Genomic DNA, 17,358 nt, shown 5'->3' on the forward strand with positions numbered 1-17,358 from the left:
CATGAGTGTTTGAATTTTCATATAATACAGTTCACCAGTTATTAAGCGTGTTATTTTTTATGGCGAACAAAAATAACTCTCCCACGTGAATATGCCGTGTCCCATGTTTCTTTCTCCACGTCCACATTAAGTTAAGAAGGCGCACATAACTGAATTTTCACGAAAAGCAAAGCCTCCGCATTTTATGTGCCACATGGCAAAAAGGGAAAGCAATGGTGCGCATATTTTCAGATACGCGAACGTGTAGGGGCCGTAAGGGGTGGAGAAAAGAACGAAATGGAAAAAGCTTTATGTACGTTTCGCACTTGCACATTTTAAGCAGTTGTTAAGAAAGAAAACTATCATTCCTCGTTTTAAGCACCCTTCTTGCATAAAGAAGAAAAAAAAAGTTCCCTTTTCCGGTTATCATCAGGGGTTGATTTCTGTTCTCGGGCTTTTGAAGTGCAGAATAATGCACAAGAAAAAGAATGTAAATTAAAAAAAAAAAAATAAAATAAAAAGGAGGCAATAAAAAAGAGAGAAGCGGCAGGAAAATCCTAACCCTCGAAATGGAGCACACATAAATATTTATCTGCACTTTTTGCCGTTCGATTTGAAATGGTCAGATGTATTTATGCGTATACACATTTGCGAACAGAAAAATGCATGCTACTCCGGTTCGGTTTCTTCGAGTTTCACGTTTTTTCCGGTAAAAAGACCGTGCCGTGCACATATCTTACGCCTTTTGTAAAACCTTTTTTTTTTCTCTCTCCCTCTGACCGTAAAATGAGCACACTTACTAAAACATATAAAATTTGTTTGCGGGGGAATAATTATCAACGTGAACGTAGTCCATCGTGTTTGTGAGCAGAGACGTAAGTGACACATTTAAGAGCAAAAACCGCATGTCGTATGCCATCTTTTGCATCGCTTAAAATCCTTCAAAAGCACATCGTAAAACATGAATATAACGGAAAAACCGACAGCGTTCTTCGTGTGCAAGTTTTTGTTCTTTTACTACATTTATAGAAAGCCGTCCATTCCGTTTGACTCATTGGTACTGTAGAAGCCCCCAAAGGAAAAAAATTAAAAAATGCTGATGTGTATTGGCATGCGTATCTTTATATGTATATGTACATGCGCTGGAACGTATTCAGGGGGAACATACCAGAAAATATTTGCGCAAATGCTTTGTAACGTTTCCTTTTTTACGCATCGTTGCTGCTCTTATCATATATGTATTTCCCCCTTTTCGTGATAGGTGTGCAAAATAAACAATAGAAAGATTCCCCATACGTGTGTCATTCAAATATTAGGTCTAAGTTATTACGGGCAGAGCGTTTGCCTGTACGTGCACGACGTAAGTTCCTACGGGAGAAAGAGGCAAACCTGTACGGGCGTGTATGGACGTGCACAAACATGTGAGTAAAACCCTAATGCACCCTCATGTTGCGCCTTTTATGCACATCTTTCAGTTCTTCCCATTCTTTTACGTTTTAATACCCCCGGAAGAAAAATCAAGTAATCAATTTTGAGAAGAAAAAAAATAAAAATTTCATCATGTTCAGCATGGAAAGCTAATAAGGGAGCCACTTTCTCCACTAAGCTGCTTTCTTCCCTTTTTCTACGCATGTATATATCCGTCTCCCTCAGTAAAATATACACATGTAAGCGTCCCTGTGAACACATCCCTGTGTGATGAAATCTCCTTTACCCTGTCAGACAAAAATCTGGAGCTCCAACTATGCCAATTTTTAGAAGAACAATATGGCAAGGCAAAACAGGACAAGACGCAAAATGTGTATATATACAACATCGAAAGGGTAAAAAAAAAATGCATTTATGGTTACAAGGAAGAGCCAGAAGAGTTTTTAAAAATATACTTCCTATACCCCCACACAATTGTCTATTTCGCCAGTTTACTCAAAAAGAAGTTATTTAAAAATCGAATTTGGGAACTCTACGAGGTGCACATCAGCTACATGCTCCACTTTCTGTGCAGCAAAAATATTTATGGCTGTTCAGAAATTTATGTTGATAAAAATATTTTTTTTCGAAGAGAGTTTTTCAGCGAGATAAATTTTGAATGCTTTAAGAAAGAAGAAAAATGGAATGTGAAAAATAAATGCGACATGGAATGTATACAGAGGAACAAATACTTAGATGTGAATGCTCCAATATTTTTTACAGACAAGACGACAAATGTTAATTTTTCCAGTTTAAGAAGAGGAACCTCGTACGACATCGAGTGTGACATACGACATGAACATATTTTGAATCACCGAATTTATTCCTATGAATTTGAAAAATATCGGAAAAAATGGAAGGACGAATTGAACTTTGATTTACCTATCAATTATTTGGACTCCTTTGCGAAACTATGGATGAAGGAGAAGAAAAGGTGCCAAAGGGTGAACCCCCATTTGGTGAAGGACATTTTTAATTTTGACCATTTTGAAAAGGAGCTGAACCTTGGCTCGTTTGATGTGCTGACCGACAGGACGAAGAAACTCTTTGCCGATTTTTTAAAGTCGCTGGGGGGGAGCGACCCGGTGAACGGGGTTAACGGCGAGGAGAAACAGGTTAAAAGCCAGGCTAAATCGGCTTGCGAAGAGGAGAGACAGGTTAGCAGCCAGAATAAATCGGCTTGCGGCGATCCAAAGGGAGCAGAAAAACGCAACTGGTATCCACATAGGGAAAACCCCCCCAGTAAAGAAGCAACCAAAATGACGCAGGAAAAGAAGCTTGACGAGGTGAGGCGAAAACACATAGCTTCATTCGAAATTAACAATAAGAGCAAAGACGTCATTAGGTATGTTTATACGAAGAAGCCACCGAAGATAAGGGAGTGCTACGCGATTTTGAACAATCTGAATGGCACAGAAAGGAGGGGGGAATCTGAAGATGGCAAGAAAGAGGGTGCAGTAATAATTAACCAGACAAACCCGAAAGGTGTAAGAAAAAATTGCCAAAAGGGAACAGTCCAGGAGAATCACCCCCTCACCGCATCAAACGGGAAGACGCACCAAAAGGAGGAAAAGAAAAAAAAAATGAACATCAAGTACGGAAATATACTCTTCCTTGAGATTCTCACAGAAGTGAAAGGCGAAAATCACAACTCTTCCAACTATAGGGAGGACGAAATAAAGGCCATATTTTATCTGGTCAGAGATGAGAGACTTATGAATTACTACGAAGAGTATAGTAACTGTATGGGTGTAATAGCTAGCCAGCCATTCCCTGATATTTTCCCCTACTTGTTGAGCAAGCAGGTAGAAACAAGGCCAAAAGGGAAACTCCTCCCAGCGGTTGAAATGTGCAGCGATGGTGCGTATATTCATAGGGACCTGTTTGAGGCGCAACCTGGAGGGGAAGCCCCCTGTGGAGGGGAGAACACGGAAGGGAAGAAAGATGCCCAACAACAACAGGAGGAAGAAAAAAAAAGGGGACTTCATTTCGACGTAAACTACCATAGTGTCAACATCCACATTGCGCAAAATGAAAGAGATCTTATAAAAAAGTTTATCGATAAAATTAATTTTTACTCTCCACTAAGTATAGTTTCGTATGAAAACGACAAGTACAATGTTAGCTACATAAATCAGAGGTGTCTGGCACTAGACATGGGTAGTTTTTACACACACATTAGCAATCTAAATGATCAGAGAGAATTCACAGAGCTCAATAATATGTATAATAAAAATATAAAAGGTAGACTTATCGAGAGCTTGTATAAATTGTCAAGCGCTTCAAACACATCTTTTGAAAATTTGTGCAAGCATTATTTGAATGTGAATGTGCCCTCCATAAGTAAGTACACTTTGTACTGCTGGTACAGCTACGAAGGCAGGGAATCACGAAATGATGGCAGAGGTGCTGGGGAGAGTGGTCGTGGAGGCGGTCTTGTGACCAACGGTGTGATCGGTGGAGAGCCCCCTTTTTACCCATACAGGCACCTAACCGTGCGGTACCATCTGAAGAAGATTATCTTGCTCGTACTTATATATGACAAAATTGGGTACTTGAAAAGGAAGATGAATTTTTGCAAGTACATTCACGTAGATTTTTTGTCGCTAATAAACAGAGGAGCACAATTTATCGTCGAGTCCTTTCTCTTGAAAATGTCCATGCGGCATGGCTTCCTTTTGTACTCTCCCTCAAACAAGGAGATAATGGAGCAAAGACCTATTTTGCAAATCCCTTTGGTGCTGCAGCCGAAGAGCTCCATAAACTTTTTTCCCCTGTTGGTGTTCGATTTCCAATCCCTTTACCCCTCCATTGTAATTGCGTTTAACATTTGTTACTCCACCTGCTTGGGAACGCTGTCCTTCAAGAGAAGGTCCGATGCGCAAACCTCCGAAGAGCATCAGCAGGCGCGGCAGAAGCGGGTAGAGGTTTCCTTGAGGAGGAGATTCTCCGCGGACAGTGTCCTGGAAAAGAGCGAGTCGCCCCGCTCCAGTGGTGTCAGCTCGTCCGGCGACTCTCTTGATGGCTTGGATGTCCAGAGGGTGGACGAGTTGACTGACCCTTTGGATAACTGGAATGGGGCGTCTAGCCACGTGGGAGATAACACAGACGATGGATCAATCGAAGGGGGTGGCGAATGCTTCCAAGAAGTGTCCCCCAAGTGTGAGCCTTCTTTGAAGGAATCATGGAGCACCTCTAATGGAGGGCCCGAACCCGGGGACGTTATTCCCCCTTCGGACTGCCCTGAGTCAAGCCCCCCAAGTGACGAGAAAATTCCTGTGCGAAGAGAAAACCTCCCCAATTGTGAATTCATAAGACTAGGAGTATGGAAGAACCCACCCAATGTAAATAAGTTGGTGAAAAAGTTAAGAGGGGATGATGTGCTCATAACAAGCAACAACACTGTATACGTGAAGAAGAAGAAGAGGAAAGGAATCTTCACTCTTTTCATGGAAGACATATTAAAGACAAGAATAATGCTGAGGAGGTGTATTCAAATTCATGATCAGAAAACAGGAAAAAGGTTATTAGAAAGAATGGGGAAATTAAAAAAGATATTAAACGAAGGAACAGGTTATATAGGAGCTAACTTCTCAGGGAGGATGCCATGTGTGGACGTATCAGAGAGTATCATTTGTACTGCAAAGAATTTCCTTCTTTACGTCATAGAATATATAAAGGAAAATTATCAGTATGTTAAAGTTCTCTATGGAGACACAGATTCTTTATTTTTGTTAAACGAAATGAACGACATTAGCTACACTTTTAGGATAGCTCACGACATTTTGAAAGACGTGAATGGCATTTTGCCTTCTCCCATGTATTTAAATTTTGAAAAAATTTATTGCCCCTCCCTTCTGATGACTAAAAAGAGGTACTTCGGATTTGCTTACGAAAAGGAGAGTGATGAGAAGCCTACCCTGCAGCTCAAAGGGGTGGAGAGCATAAGATCAGATCAGTGCAATTTAGTGAAGAATGTGCTTCTGCAGATATATTTTATGTTTTACTATTTCAGAAATTGTTGCCACTTGTCCTATTGCTGCTGCTGTTGTGCCATGTGTAGGAACTTTTTCCCCAATTTTGTGTGCTACTGTAAGGAGTTGAACGTGCATAGGACGTCGCCATGCTTCTTGGCGGAGATGGTGGAGGCGATTCTGCGCGTCTATGAAAAGGTAGCGAGTGGGGAGAAGAAAGCGAACGGGGTGAAGGAAGCAAGTGGGGTGAAGGAGGCACGTCGGGAGATGGAATCGAACGGGGAGAAGGAAGCGAATGGGGGGGAATCTCAGACCGAGGAGCGCAAAACTAAGTTATACGACCATCTCATAGGACTAATAAACAGCGAGAGGAATAATATCATCCTCAAAGTCATAAATTACTTATACAAAGCGAAGTTCGCCTTTCTGTGGCACATATTTACCCACTTCCACGTGTCCCTTTTTAAGAAGAAAATAGAAAAAATTATCGAACAGGATTATGAAAAGATTATTAACCAGACAAATGACTGCTGTGTTATGAACCCAAACAATATAACAAAAATTTGTCTTTGTGTGAGAGAAATAAATGCAAAGAAGAAATGCGATATGGAAAAATGCTTCTGTAATGTTAAGCAAGCTCTCTTGTTCTTCTCTCCCAATGGAGTTGGCCAAAGTGAGACGGGCGCTGTCTTTGGCATGAAAGTATTCTACTCCCACCTGACGATAAACATAAAGAGAGTGCTATGTGATTTATTTAATAGAATATATGAGCATAAAATTTCGTATGGGAATTTTATTATATACAAGCAAGTGAGATTGGGGACGTACAAGGGAGAATTGGAGGGGAACAAAAGGAAAGTGCCCTTGCCGCCTCAAGCAATTGTGGCGAAGAAGCTTTTAAAAATGAATCCCCACTTGGTCATCAGTTATAAGGAGAATATTCCTTTTGTGGTAGCGAAAAAGTTGAAGGATGATAATATTTACGACTCCGTTGCGCATCCTTCCTGCATCAGGGGTATTTACAATTGTATTAGGGGTGTTCCCACAGTGGACAGGAAAACCGGGAAACGGAACCTTCGAGAGGGTTTATCCCCTCCCTCGAAGGGAAACCAACTCGTGCGTAGCGAGATCCCCCAAAATAATCAAACGAAACTGAAGGAAATAGACTTTGACTATTATATTCAGCACTTAGTTATTCCCCCGTTGAAGAGAATGCTGGATTTGCTCCCCTACGGCTCGCCCAATCTGGAGGAGATTTTTTACACAACGAGGAGGAAGTACAGCTGGGGAAAGGCCAAGATTGAACTGTTCACGAGGAATGCGGAACAGCTTGACAGAAATCGGTTAAAAGGAAATGATCTGTTCAGGGTGGGAGGGGACATATCGTTGGGGTGGAAAAGGGTCGAAAACAGAAGGAGGCATGGTGAGCCGCTCCTCCCCCGCGAACCTCACCTTCAGAACATAACAAACTGTAAAGTAAAAACGGGCGACGTAAAAGACGCCAAGGCAAGAGCACAAATAATTCAAAGTTATGCGGACGTGAAAAGGTCAGAGAATATGGTCAAGCGCTTGAACAAAATATGTGCTCATTGTGCAAACTCCCAAGTGGAGGCGTCGGCGTGCCAATACGCGGTGCACTGTGATGTGTTTTTTAAAAAAGTCATTCTGCAAGAGCGCATTTCAGAGGGGAAGGATGCGATAAGGGGGTTGATGAGGGAGAGTTTCCCCTGGGGGGGGTGAGTCATCTGGATCGGTGCCGCTGCTAGGATCATGAGTGTTTCCCACGTTTCTCGTTTTTGCTCCGTTTTCCCTTTGAAATAGCCTGCGTGGGTGAACGCTGTCTTGATTTTGAGCAGATTGTAATCGAGAGTAGCATTTTTTACTTCCCCATTTGGTACGTGGCTGCCATGTGTACGTACAGGTGTAGAGATATTATCTTACCTTATCTTATCTTATGCTATGCTGTGCACGTTCATATGCGCTTCTCTGTAATGCATGCTGTGTGCCTCCTTTCTTCCCTTTGGGGGAGAAACAAACGACAGGTGTAGGCCGTCGGCATGGGGCAATTTCAGCACACGGATGATCGTCCATGTGTGTGTGTGCACTTGTTCGCAGTTTATGCAGCCAAACAGGGTTGGCAGAGGTAAAGCAAATTGGACGAGTTGTTAATATTTTTTGTAAAGGTGACCAGGGAATATTCGTCTGGCGCGTTGACGAACCCCTCCTCCTTGGAGACCTTACACCCATAATTAATGAGGGTGAACAAGTCATTGTTTTGAGAGTCGGTTAATTTAGAGATGTACGGATAGACTCCCCAAGTGAGTTGCAGTTTCCTAGCTAAGGCAACATTCTCTGTGATGACAATGATGGGTGCCTTTGTTCGCAGATTGCTGAGCTTTTGGATTTTTTGAAATTCATTCGAAAATAAAATGATAGACTTCAAATTTATGTTATTGCTTAGATCCCTTATGCTGTAAATAAGTTTCTCAAAGTGGGAATTTCCACCGGGGTAGGTGGGACTCATACCATGTGGACACTTGACGATATTATTATTTTTCCTTTGCGTGTAGTCGTAATAGTAGTAATCATTTTCTACGTCTTTGATTATGCTGTTTTGTGTGGAGGTCGTGAGGATGGGATATTGCCCGGTGGCTGTTTCCGCTGAGAGCATGACGCAGTCAGATCCATCGTAGAGCGCCGTTGCAACATCCGCCACTTCTGCTCGGGTGGGGGAGGGCAAGAATCTCATACTTTCCATCATCTGCGTTGCTACGATGACGGGTTTGTTATATTTGAGTCTGCACAGATTGATCATTTTTTTCTGTAAAATTGGTAAGTTAGACAAGTTGGTTTCAATTCCGAGGTCGCCTCTGGCAATCATGATTGCGTCGGAGAGGTTAATAATGCTTTCTATGTTTTTCACAGCCGAGGGTTTTTCAATTTTGGAGACAATAAATATGCTGTTCACATGGTCACTGGATGTGGAAGGAGCGGTGTCAGCATTCATCTGAGTAATCTCCGTGTCACCATCGTACCCAATATTTTGGTATCCACCAACGTTTTCAAGCTGATTTTCCGCATTGTTAGCATCTACCTGCAAGTCCTGATTTTTGTACACATCGTAAATCTGTTTATACTTTTGACAGTTTTTCAAGTAATAATGTTGGTAGTAGTCATCCACCTCTTTTATGTAGAAATCGTTGTCATCATCGTATTCCTTCATTGGAAGCATATTCTCGTCGTAAATAAGTCTATCTTTTCTTATCTTGTTTTGAAAAAAATCGCTATCATAGTAATCCTTGATAATACTTTTTAAAAAAATTAAATCATACTTTGTTTGAACAAAGGAATAACCTAAAAAGTCTACCCCTTCGTTAATACAAAACAATATGTCTTTAATATCTTTTTCATTTAACACTTCAATTGGCATTATCATATTAGGAATACAGAAGCCCTTCTTGCCGTAAAGTTTTCCCCCTGTAATTACCTCTACTTTTAGGGAGCTATTTTGCATTTCCGATTCGTCGAACTGATTTTCTATGACCTTCATTTTTAGGTTCCCATCATCTAGTAATATCATTTGTCCAGACCTTACATTTTTTAACAACTCCGGATAGTTGAGTTGCACCCTCTTTTGATTGCCAGGTTTGTCTACCAAGTCGAAGGAAAAAAGATCTCCTTCTTTCAATTCGACGAAGGTATTTTTCTCCATAGCATTTTTTTCACTTTTTTCAAATTCACCTATTCGTATTTTTGGCCCTTGGATATCTCCTAAAATACCAATTGAAGTATCATATTTTTTTTCTATAATTCGGAGGGAATTTATGATGTATTTTTTAATGCTTTTCAAACCATGGGAGAAATTTAACCTGAAAACGTCAATTCCGCTAAGGTAGAGCTTTTCCAGTTCCTCAAATTTTTCCGTTGCAGGCCCAACCGTAGCTATTTGTTTGGTCTTTGTGAATGACATTTTGTCCTTTTTGCTTAGCCTGCTCATGTCCGCTTTGTTTGAAATTTTTAGGCCATTTGTTTGCCTTTGGACTTGTATGTTTTTTTTTCTTCTTCTCATCTGTTTGGTTATGTGTGGGTTGCTAAGAAATAGTTGCCCTCCCGAGCAGCACCTCTGAATGTTCGCTCTGCTAAACGGGGCGTTGGCCCCTTTGCATTTCACCATTCCTTCCACGAGTAGTGTGGCCAAGTGGGCGACGATAAGGAATCGCTTTGGCTTCATTATGTTCTTTTTGCTTCTACCTTGGAGTGTGTACGTCTAGATGTCGGTGGGTCACTCCTATGTGGTACAGTGTACTACGTGGCTTCTTCGAAGCCGAGGGGGGATAGACTGTTCACCTGTTCTCTCGTGTGTGTCCGATGTCCCCCCTCGGCCGGGTGGCAGTTTCGCGAGGAGCGCCACGTACTTTTGCTTCTGCGTTTGCTTTTGCCTTTACCTTTGCTCTGCTTCGATTCGATTTGATTCTATCCTATTCGCCCTTATCCGCTTTGCGTATGATGACTCTTTTTTCCTGCTTCCCCGCCGATAGCATTTCTTAATCCCGGCGTACAGCGAACGGCGCACACTTTAATTCGCTTTGTAGCTTCTCTACCAGTTTGCCCCCAAATGAACGTACAACGTGGCCACCTTTGATGGCCACCTCGCTAAAGCTCCAAAACTGCGTACCTCTGGAGATGAAAAAATTGGCAACTCTTTAACGCTTAATTCGGAGCATCAAATGGAGAAGAGGCCCCTTTCTACATTTTTTTTTTTTTTTTTTTTCTTTTTCCGTTTTGAAATGTGCCACATTGCGCTCTTTTCACCTCCACGCGACAAACTTGAAATGGTGATCATCAATGTGGAGGTAATTTTTGGTTGTTGCCAGGTGAGGATACGGCCTCATCAAAGAATGGCTACTCATTTGCTAAATCTTTGATGGGGGAATTACTCCCCATTTGCGCCGAACACCTTCGAGAATGAATGGAGTACTTAGTCTACAGCGCGTTGTGCGTATGCACCATCAGGGAGTGTGGGGGATACGTATATATGCAGACGTATTTTTTCCCGTTGCAAAATGCTCATCCAAGTGGCAGGGGTCTGACAAAAAGCAAGTGCCGAGGTGATGTGCACTTTCCAAATTAGAAGGTGCCGTTGAAGTTTCCTTTTTTTTTTATCTTCTTATTCTTTTTCACTTCACATAAAAGGGGAACAGTTCACGGGTGAGAGACAACTTGGGGATTTCCTGGGGCGTGGGGGCGCTTATTATGCGGGATGAGAAGCGGTACGTGCGTGCCCCCATTTGTGTACCCTCCTCTGGGTGTGTATTTTCTTCTTTTTTTTTTCGCGCCGTTTCCGTGTGCATCAGTGTTCTTAAAATGTGCAATCACAGAGGACATAATTTCCCAACGATGCATTACAACACTGTGCATACATCGAAAGGAAGCAAACGGATAGTGCATTCGAATTTTTACCAATGCAGTTGTTGTCTGAGTTCACTCAATATATGTACGAGATGCTTAGTAGGACTTTCTTCCCTCCATCACGCTGTTCTTATCCCCATTTGGTGAATAAAAGATATGCCTTTTTTTTCTTAAACTGTGTATTTACCTAACCTATATAACCCCGCAAAAATACAATGTTCTTTAATAAATACAAAAAAAAGTTTACAAACACCAAACGGAGGTACTGCGATGCGCCCGGAATTGATTTCCAAAAGAGCAGAAAAATATTCAATCTGTTTGCAGACGAGGAATCGTTAAGAAATCTGATTTTAAAAAATTATTTTAAGATCATTTTAGAAAAAGTTTTTGTTAATTTCCAGAAAAAGAACTACATCTTCGAAGTGTTTATCTATGTGGACATTCTAAAATTGTGATGCTTCCATGAATAAGCGCAAAGAGGGGGGGGGCGGTGGAGGAGAGACAACCATGTGACTGCATCGATGTGGCGCCTTTACGCATGGTGCTCTCGCGCATGTTCATTGTTATTTCTTCACGTTCCCTGTCCCTCCTCCACAAGTCGCCCTTCCACCCATTTCTTAAATGCAGAGTAGACTCCACGAACTATGCGGGATGCTACATCACGAAGAACTTCGTCGCGTTTACCAACGCGTTTAACGAAATTTCATACTCCCTGTTGTCCCAATTTGAGCAGCGACTTAAGGTGCGGCTATGGGGAGCACTTCCACTGTCTGCGAGTTGTTCAGCGTCCGCTCGCGGGGGGCAGACCCCATTGAGTGGCATGCCTCCCTGGGAATTCTTCATTAATATGCTCATGCGTTGTGTCCACCTTTTCTCCACCCACCCAACACACACACAAACGCTCACAGAGAGAAAAACCCGAAGACGACATGGTGGAATATCTGAATATTATCATAAGCTGCAAATTTATTTTCGTCACACTTATTCCGATAAACACCCCCATAAAGGTAAAAAAAATTTTGGGGGGATCCCGAAAGCGCTGTCGTGATCGCATAGATTCATTTCGTCTAGGTACAAATATGTGATGATTTCTGTTTACCTTCAAAATGTGCAGACCGATTGTATCCTTAATCTAGGGAATGTGAACAACCTGGGGAGCCATTTTTATCACGTGATTGAACTGATAAATGCGACACTGATGAGCAAAGATAAGAAGAGCTTTTTGTATAAAAAGATGTATATGAGAGTATGCGAGTGCTCCAAGAAGTATTTGGCGCACCAGAATATAATTGTGCAAATGAATAAGCTTGGGAAAATGGACGAGTAAGCCCTTCTTCGGAGGGGGCGTCTCAAGGGGGAAAAAAGAAGAGAGAGACAGACAAAAAGGGCGATGTGAAGAGAGAAACACGTAGAAGTACGTATACACCCCCCCAACAAAGCACAGATCTGCGCTAGCCTAGTGAAGACATGCTCATGGAGGTATTCCATATTTTCACAGCAACAAAACAGATAAAGAAGTGTGCGCGTTGTGCTTCACGAAGCAGTACGAGGAAATGACCCAGAAGAGGCAGTTCAAAAATTTTTACCTCTTGAAGTTTTCTTTCACCCGGGCGATGGATGAGTACAGCAACAGGGGTTATGCCGCGCAGATATGATGAGAAGATGGGACGCTTCTATTTTCCGCTTCGACCTTGCTCTAATGTTCATTCCTCCCACACTATGCATTTCGTAAACACACACCCATATGCCCATTTAACATTTCCTTTTTCTCTTTTTCTTCTTTTTTTTTTTTTTTTTTACCAAGACGAATGTACAACATTTGAAGTTTTATACCAAGATGTAGCGGAAAAGAATGAGACGTTTGAAATTGGGATGAAATACAATTTGATAGTTGTATCAATACCTAACCAGGTTAAATTTGCACTTTCATAATCTTGGATTGTGCTATGTGATTTTATTTGTCTTTTATGAGTGTATCTCATAAAGAAGTTTCCATTCGCTCATTCAGCGTCCATATTCTGTATGCTAATTTACCATTTTCCTTTTTTTTTTTTTTTTTATCTCCCTCACGACAGCCAAATAAGAACAGCATTAAGGGGGCGCACGTTGGGAACCTTTGGCTCCTGAATTATAGGAAGGACGTAATTTGCGAAAAAGGGGAGAAAATGCACCTCGATATTTCATTTCGCCATGGCGCACGTTTGTGCCATATCTCCTTTTGCAGCTCCGCAAGTTGAAAGCTGCGAAAATTGGAAGCTTCTAAGTTGTAAGCTGCGCAACTTGTACCCCTCACATACTGGTCATCTTCCCCTTGGGGGCCTTTCCAAAGAAAACGAAAAAGCTCCAATGCAGATCACTGTCGGTTCCAGAAGACACAAACCTAATGTTGTCTACCGAAGGGTTCAACTGTTTGCTGCAAACCTCAAATTTAGAAGGTGCACTACTTTTACATCTGCTTTATGCGAAATGGTGCGTGTAGGCGGCATATGCTACAATGTGAAGCTTGCACAGGGGTAAACCCGCCTCCACTCATTTTGTATATTTCCCACGTTTGCTTCCTCCTGTTTCCCTTTGCATACTCTCCAGATATGAACAAAATCATACGTGACATCCTGAAGCTGCCGCCCAACAATTCCAGCTTGAGCAAAATTTGCAGAACGACGAAGCTAACCCTAATTTTGATTAGCATATGCAGCAACGTGCTGAGATACGCCAAGTTGGACACGTTTGCGCACGATTTGTACAACAAGCTGCACACGAACAAGTGGGTCGGCGGGGACGTCTCGCGGCATGCCCTAACGGGTAAGTGGGGAGAAATGAAGTAGTTAAATGAGCAGACAAAAGAGTAGTAAGATGAGAAGACAAAGGAGTAGAAAGATGAGAAGACAAAAGAGTAGTAAAATGAGCAGATAGTTACGTAGGAAACTATGTAGGCTGCTTAACGAACGAGACTGTCATGTGGAGAGCGAAGCTTGGGAGAGGCACGCCGCTGGAGAGGATTCCCCATCTGCGCATGGAATTGCGTCCAAACATGCTCTGTATACTAATCACACTGTGTGTACAATGTGCACCCCCTGGGCTCCCCCTTGCGTAGGAGTAAGAGCCCCGCACTGCTTCTTCATTTGTCTAGATGAAGTAATAATGGTGGACTTGGTTAAATTTTGCAATTATTTCTGTAACATTAGCATTCTGCACGTGAAGGCAGACTCCTTCAACGTCTTGTTTACGCAAAAGTACGACATCCTCGTAATCAACATAAATAATTTGAACAGCCTCCAAATTAACGTTTTGGTGGAATTAATGAAGAACGGCGTGTACAGGTGCAACAAGGCGCTCTTCCCGGTGTCTACGACGTTTTGGATCTACGCCGTGAAGTCCTACATACGGAGCGAGCAGGTGGGGCAAGTCCGAGAGCAGCGCTACATGGTGGTGCATACGCCTATGCACATATTTGGGTAAACATTCACACACACTTGCGGTTATGAGCCGATAAACCGAATCACCCTCGTTTGCAGGAATTCAACTCCTATATTAAGGGAAATCTCCTGGCGCGATTCGATTTCTTATTCGAACTGAGCTTTGATGGTGAGGATGACATCATCGACGAGGTCCTAAGAAGCACGGATGAAGCTGGAAAAGGAAATTGCGACTTCTACTTCGAGCTGAATAAGAACTACTCCTATTTGAAGAAAAGCCATTTGGCCCATTTTGAATTCAAGGGGATGTGCAGTGTGACCAAGTCTATCATCCAGAAGTACTTCAGCATGGCTGCCGACTTGTCAACCTTGACTGTGTAAGGGGAACCGAATGTAGCTTCCTCCTTTTCTTCCTTCTTCTCCTTAACCCGTTGATTCTATTTCACCATATTTTATCTTTTTGCAAGATTGACGTGTATAGCGTTAAGATGGCACCCATTAAATCTCTCCACCTTTATGTTTCACCTCGTGCAGGCACCACATAGGCATATGCGAGTTGCTATGCATTAGTGCGTCTCTCCTCTTTAAGAAGAAGGAATGCCTCATTGAGCATGCCGTTTTGGGCCTGTTTTTATATGACAAATTTGTATCTGCCACAAAAAATAAGTTAACCCAATTTGACAAAACCATACTGGACAGCGTGATGAATTCGCGGGATGAGGAGAGATGCTCCTTTCAAAAATTAATGAATTATTTTTCTTCCTATTTGGATGCAACGATGAGTGTGGTGTAACAGATGGAGAGCTGCTAAAGCTCATGGAGAAGAGCGGACAGGAAAATATGTACACCTAAGTATATGTATCCAATTAAAGTACTAAGCCAGTTTGTTCCCCCTCCGACTAGCAGATCGCTTTGCACCAAATTATCATGCAGACTAACGTTAAGGAGTAATGTGAACAAAAATTAATTTCGCGTGGGAAGTATCCCCTTTTGTGTTCTCTTAAATTTCTTTACCTCTAGCCTGAAGGGAAAAAATAATTTCCCCTTGATAAGAATATGCCATGTCTGGTGCACTTGGAGGTGGTGTTTTACAGAAGTATCCTTGCGGTTTTACCCATTTTGCCGATTTTACCCTTTTTGCCCATTTACTTTAACTAACATTTTTTTCCCCATTTTGGGCATAAATTGGGCATATTATCTAGGCCCCCATATGTATGTGGACCTGTTTCACCAGACAGAGTACCTTATCTTTTGCGCCATTTTTGGCAACCTTTGGTGGAATTTTTTTTTTTCCCCATGTTTGATAAATTATTTAAAAACCGTTGCCGAAAAAAAAGCAACAGAACGAAATGCAGAGAGTATCCACGATAAAGTTCCCGGCAGCTGAATTACGATGAATGCTTCGTAAAAAGGTGAAGAGGTGGCTGAAAACGTTGTACAGACGTGTATAGTTACGCATATGCACATGATATGTACGCGGCGTAGAAAATATCCACATAAGCATATATATGTATATGAGTTGGCAATAGGGATGGAGCTAAGTTTAAAAAAAAAAAAAAAAGAAAGTATGACAGTAAGAAAGCAAGAAAATACGAAAATAGGAAAATAAAAAAATAAGAAAATGGATGAAAATACCCAAGTGTGTGTTCTTATGCGCCTGTAAGCTTGACGGGCAAACTGCACAACTATGTGTGCACTTTGGAACTGTGTAAAAATAGGATGCTTCAAGAATAAGTACTCCCCACATGCGTGTCTCTATATGTTGGGCGAAGGAGGAGTGGCACCCTCGTCCTTCTCTGCGCATTTGCTGTCACGCTGTGCATATGTATTCACGCGTAAAAAAAAAAAAAAAAAGGAATATGTGACTGGGTGGCTTGGCTACCGGGCAATTTGGCAACTTTGTAGCAACCGAATGGGAAGATTCTCCCTCCTCAAAAATTATAATGTTTCTGCACTGTCCTCGTTATATCAACTTCTGCAATTCGTCGTAAAAAACGAGCACAAGAGCTCCTCCAGCTCCTCTGATGACATTAGCCCAAGCGCCCTTAAAGAATCCAGCAAACCCTTCATTCTTTAGCACTTTAATCCAACAGTCGATGGTATTTTTGTATTGAATTTCTTCCTTGGCCTTTCTTCCCGACATCATCATCATTCTCCTTCGAACGGTATCGAAGGGGTACGAAATGAGGCCCGCTAGTATGGTGACTGATTGTGCGACTGCCCATTTTAAGATGATATTCGTATTTTTGTCATTATTAAATAGAAGACCTTTGGCACTGTCGTATAATCCGAAATAGGAACCTCGATAGACAATAATACCTGTGACAGAAACGCCGAAACCACTGTACAGAGACAACAAACCGGTTTGTTTATATATTTTTGTTAAGCAATCAAATAATCCTGTGAACTGTCTCTCCTTCCCTTTTCCGATGTCCGATGCCAATCTTGTTCTTGCGAAATCTAGAGGGTATACAATTAGCAGCGAAATAGCACCTGCTGTTGCGCCGGATAAAATGTTGACACAAAAAAATTTGGTAAAATCTGTGTTCTGATCATATCTGGGGAAGATATTTTTAAAATAATCTTTGAAGGCAAAATTGAAAGCTTGGGTGGGGAAGTAACGAATAATGTTAGCTGTGTTTCCTCTCCAAAAGGACATGACTCCCTGTTCTTTTGACACTCTCCTAAAACAGTTTATTAGCCCTGAATATCTTTCAACTTGTCCTGATTTGATTTCTGGTATGGAGTCCTGCGTCTGGATAAGCATTTTTACTCTCTCTATTGGCGCTACTACTGTTTTGGAAATGGCCGCTGAGACACCTCCCATGAGGAAATCGGCCGCGAAGTTGGTTTTTAAGTCTCCACTCATTTTGGCGAACGGAATTTGCAAATTGTGTGTGTGTGTGAGCGAGAGTAGCGATTCGAAGGAAAATGTATGAACCGGTTTATTCTCTCGTGCTCTGGGTCGTAATGGAAGGATCCTTACTGTACACAACTGTGTAGAGATATATATATCTATATGCACGCAGAGGTAGCACAAGAGGATACGCACTTAATCCTCAATGGGGTCAACGGTGCGAAGGCGTAACATGTACATATGGGTAGAAGAACTA

The 17,358-nt window shown here is 41.9% G+C and overlaps 4 protein-coding genes across 4 annotated transcripts; 2 read left to right on the forward strand and 2 right to left on the reverse strand.

The window, feature by feature from the left end:
- Window positions 1-940: 940 nt before the first annotated feature.
- Window positions 941-7,160, forward strand: C922_05108 (DNA polymerase zeta subunit; the record flags this gene model as incomplete). Its single annotated transcript, XM_008820681.1, has 4 exons — window positions 941-1,036; window positions 1,241-1,339; window positions 1,455-1,500; window positions 1,633-7,160. The coding sequence occupies 4 exons, from the start codon at window positions 941-943 to the stop codon at window positions 7,158-7,160; spliced, it is 5,769 nt and encodes a 1,922-aa protein (XP_008818903.1).
- A 376-nt stretch (window positions 7,161-7,536) lies between these two features.
- C922_05109 (pyruvate kinase) lies at window positions 7,537-9,651 on the reverse strand (the record flags this gene model as incomplete). The annotated part of the gene is made up of 1 exon (XM_008820682.1): window positions 7,537-9,651. The coding sequence occupies one exon, from the start codon at window positions 9,649-9,651 to the stop codon at window positions 7,537-7,539; it is 2,115 nt and encodes a 704-aa protein (XP_008818904.1).
- Window positions 9,652-11,044: 1,393 nt separating this feature from the next.
- Window positions 11,045-15,038, forward strand: C922_05110 (hypothetical protein; the record flags this gene model as incomplete). Its single annotated transcript, XM_008820683.1, has 12 exons — window positions 11,045-11,280; window positions 11,457-11,571; window positions 11,738-11,836; window positions 11,944-12,152; window positions 12,328-12,464; window positions 12,634-12,740; window positions 12,905-12,970; window positions 13,159-13,264; window positions 13,416-13,631; window positions 13,924-14,225; window positions 14,345-14,622; window positions 14,780-15,038. The coding sequence occupies 12 exons, from the start codon at window positions 11,045-11,047 to the stop codon at window positions 15,036-15,038; spliced, it is 2,130 nt and encodes a 709-aa protein (XP_008818905.1).
- Window positions 15,039-16,208: 1,170 nt separating this feature from the next.
- On the reverse strand, window positions 16,209-17,114 carry C922_05111 (ADP,ATP carrier protein; the record flags this gene model as incomplete). Its single annotated transcript, XM_008820684.1, has 1 exon — window positions 16,209-17,114. One exon carries the CDS (start codon window positions 17,112-17,114, stop codon window positions 16,209-16,211), a length of 906 nt encoding a protein of 301 aa, XP_008818906.1.
- Window positions 17,115-17,358: the final 244 nt, after the last annotated feature.

Source organism: Plasmodium inui, assembly GCF_000524495.1.
Source record: "Plasmodium inui San Antonio 1 unplaced genomic scaffold supercont1.38, whole genome shotgun sequence".
NCBI lineage: Eukaryota > Apicomplexa > Aconoidasida > Haemosporida > Plasmodiidae > Plasmodium > Plasmodium inui.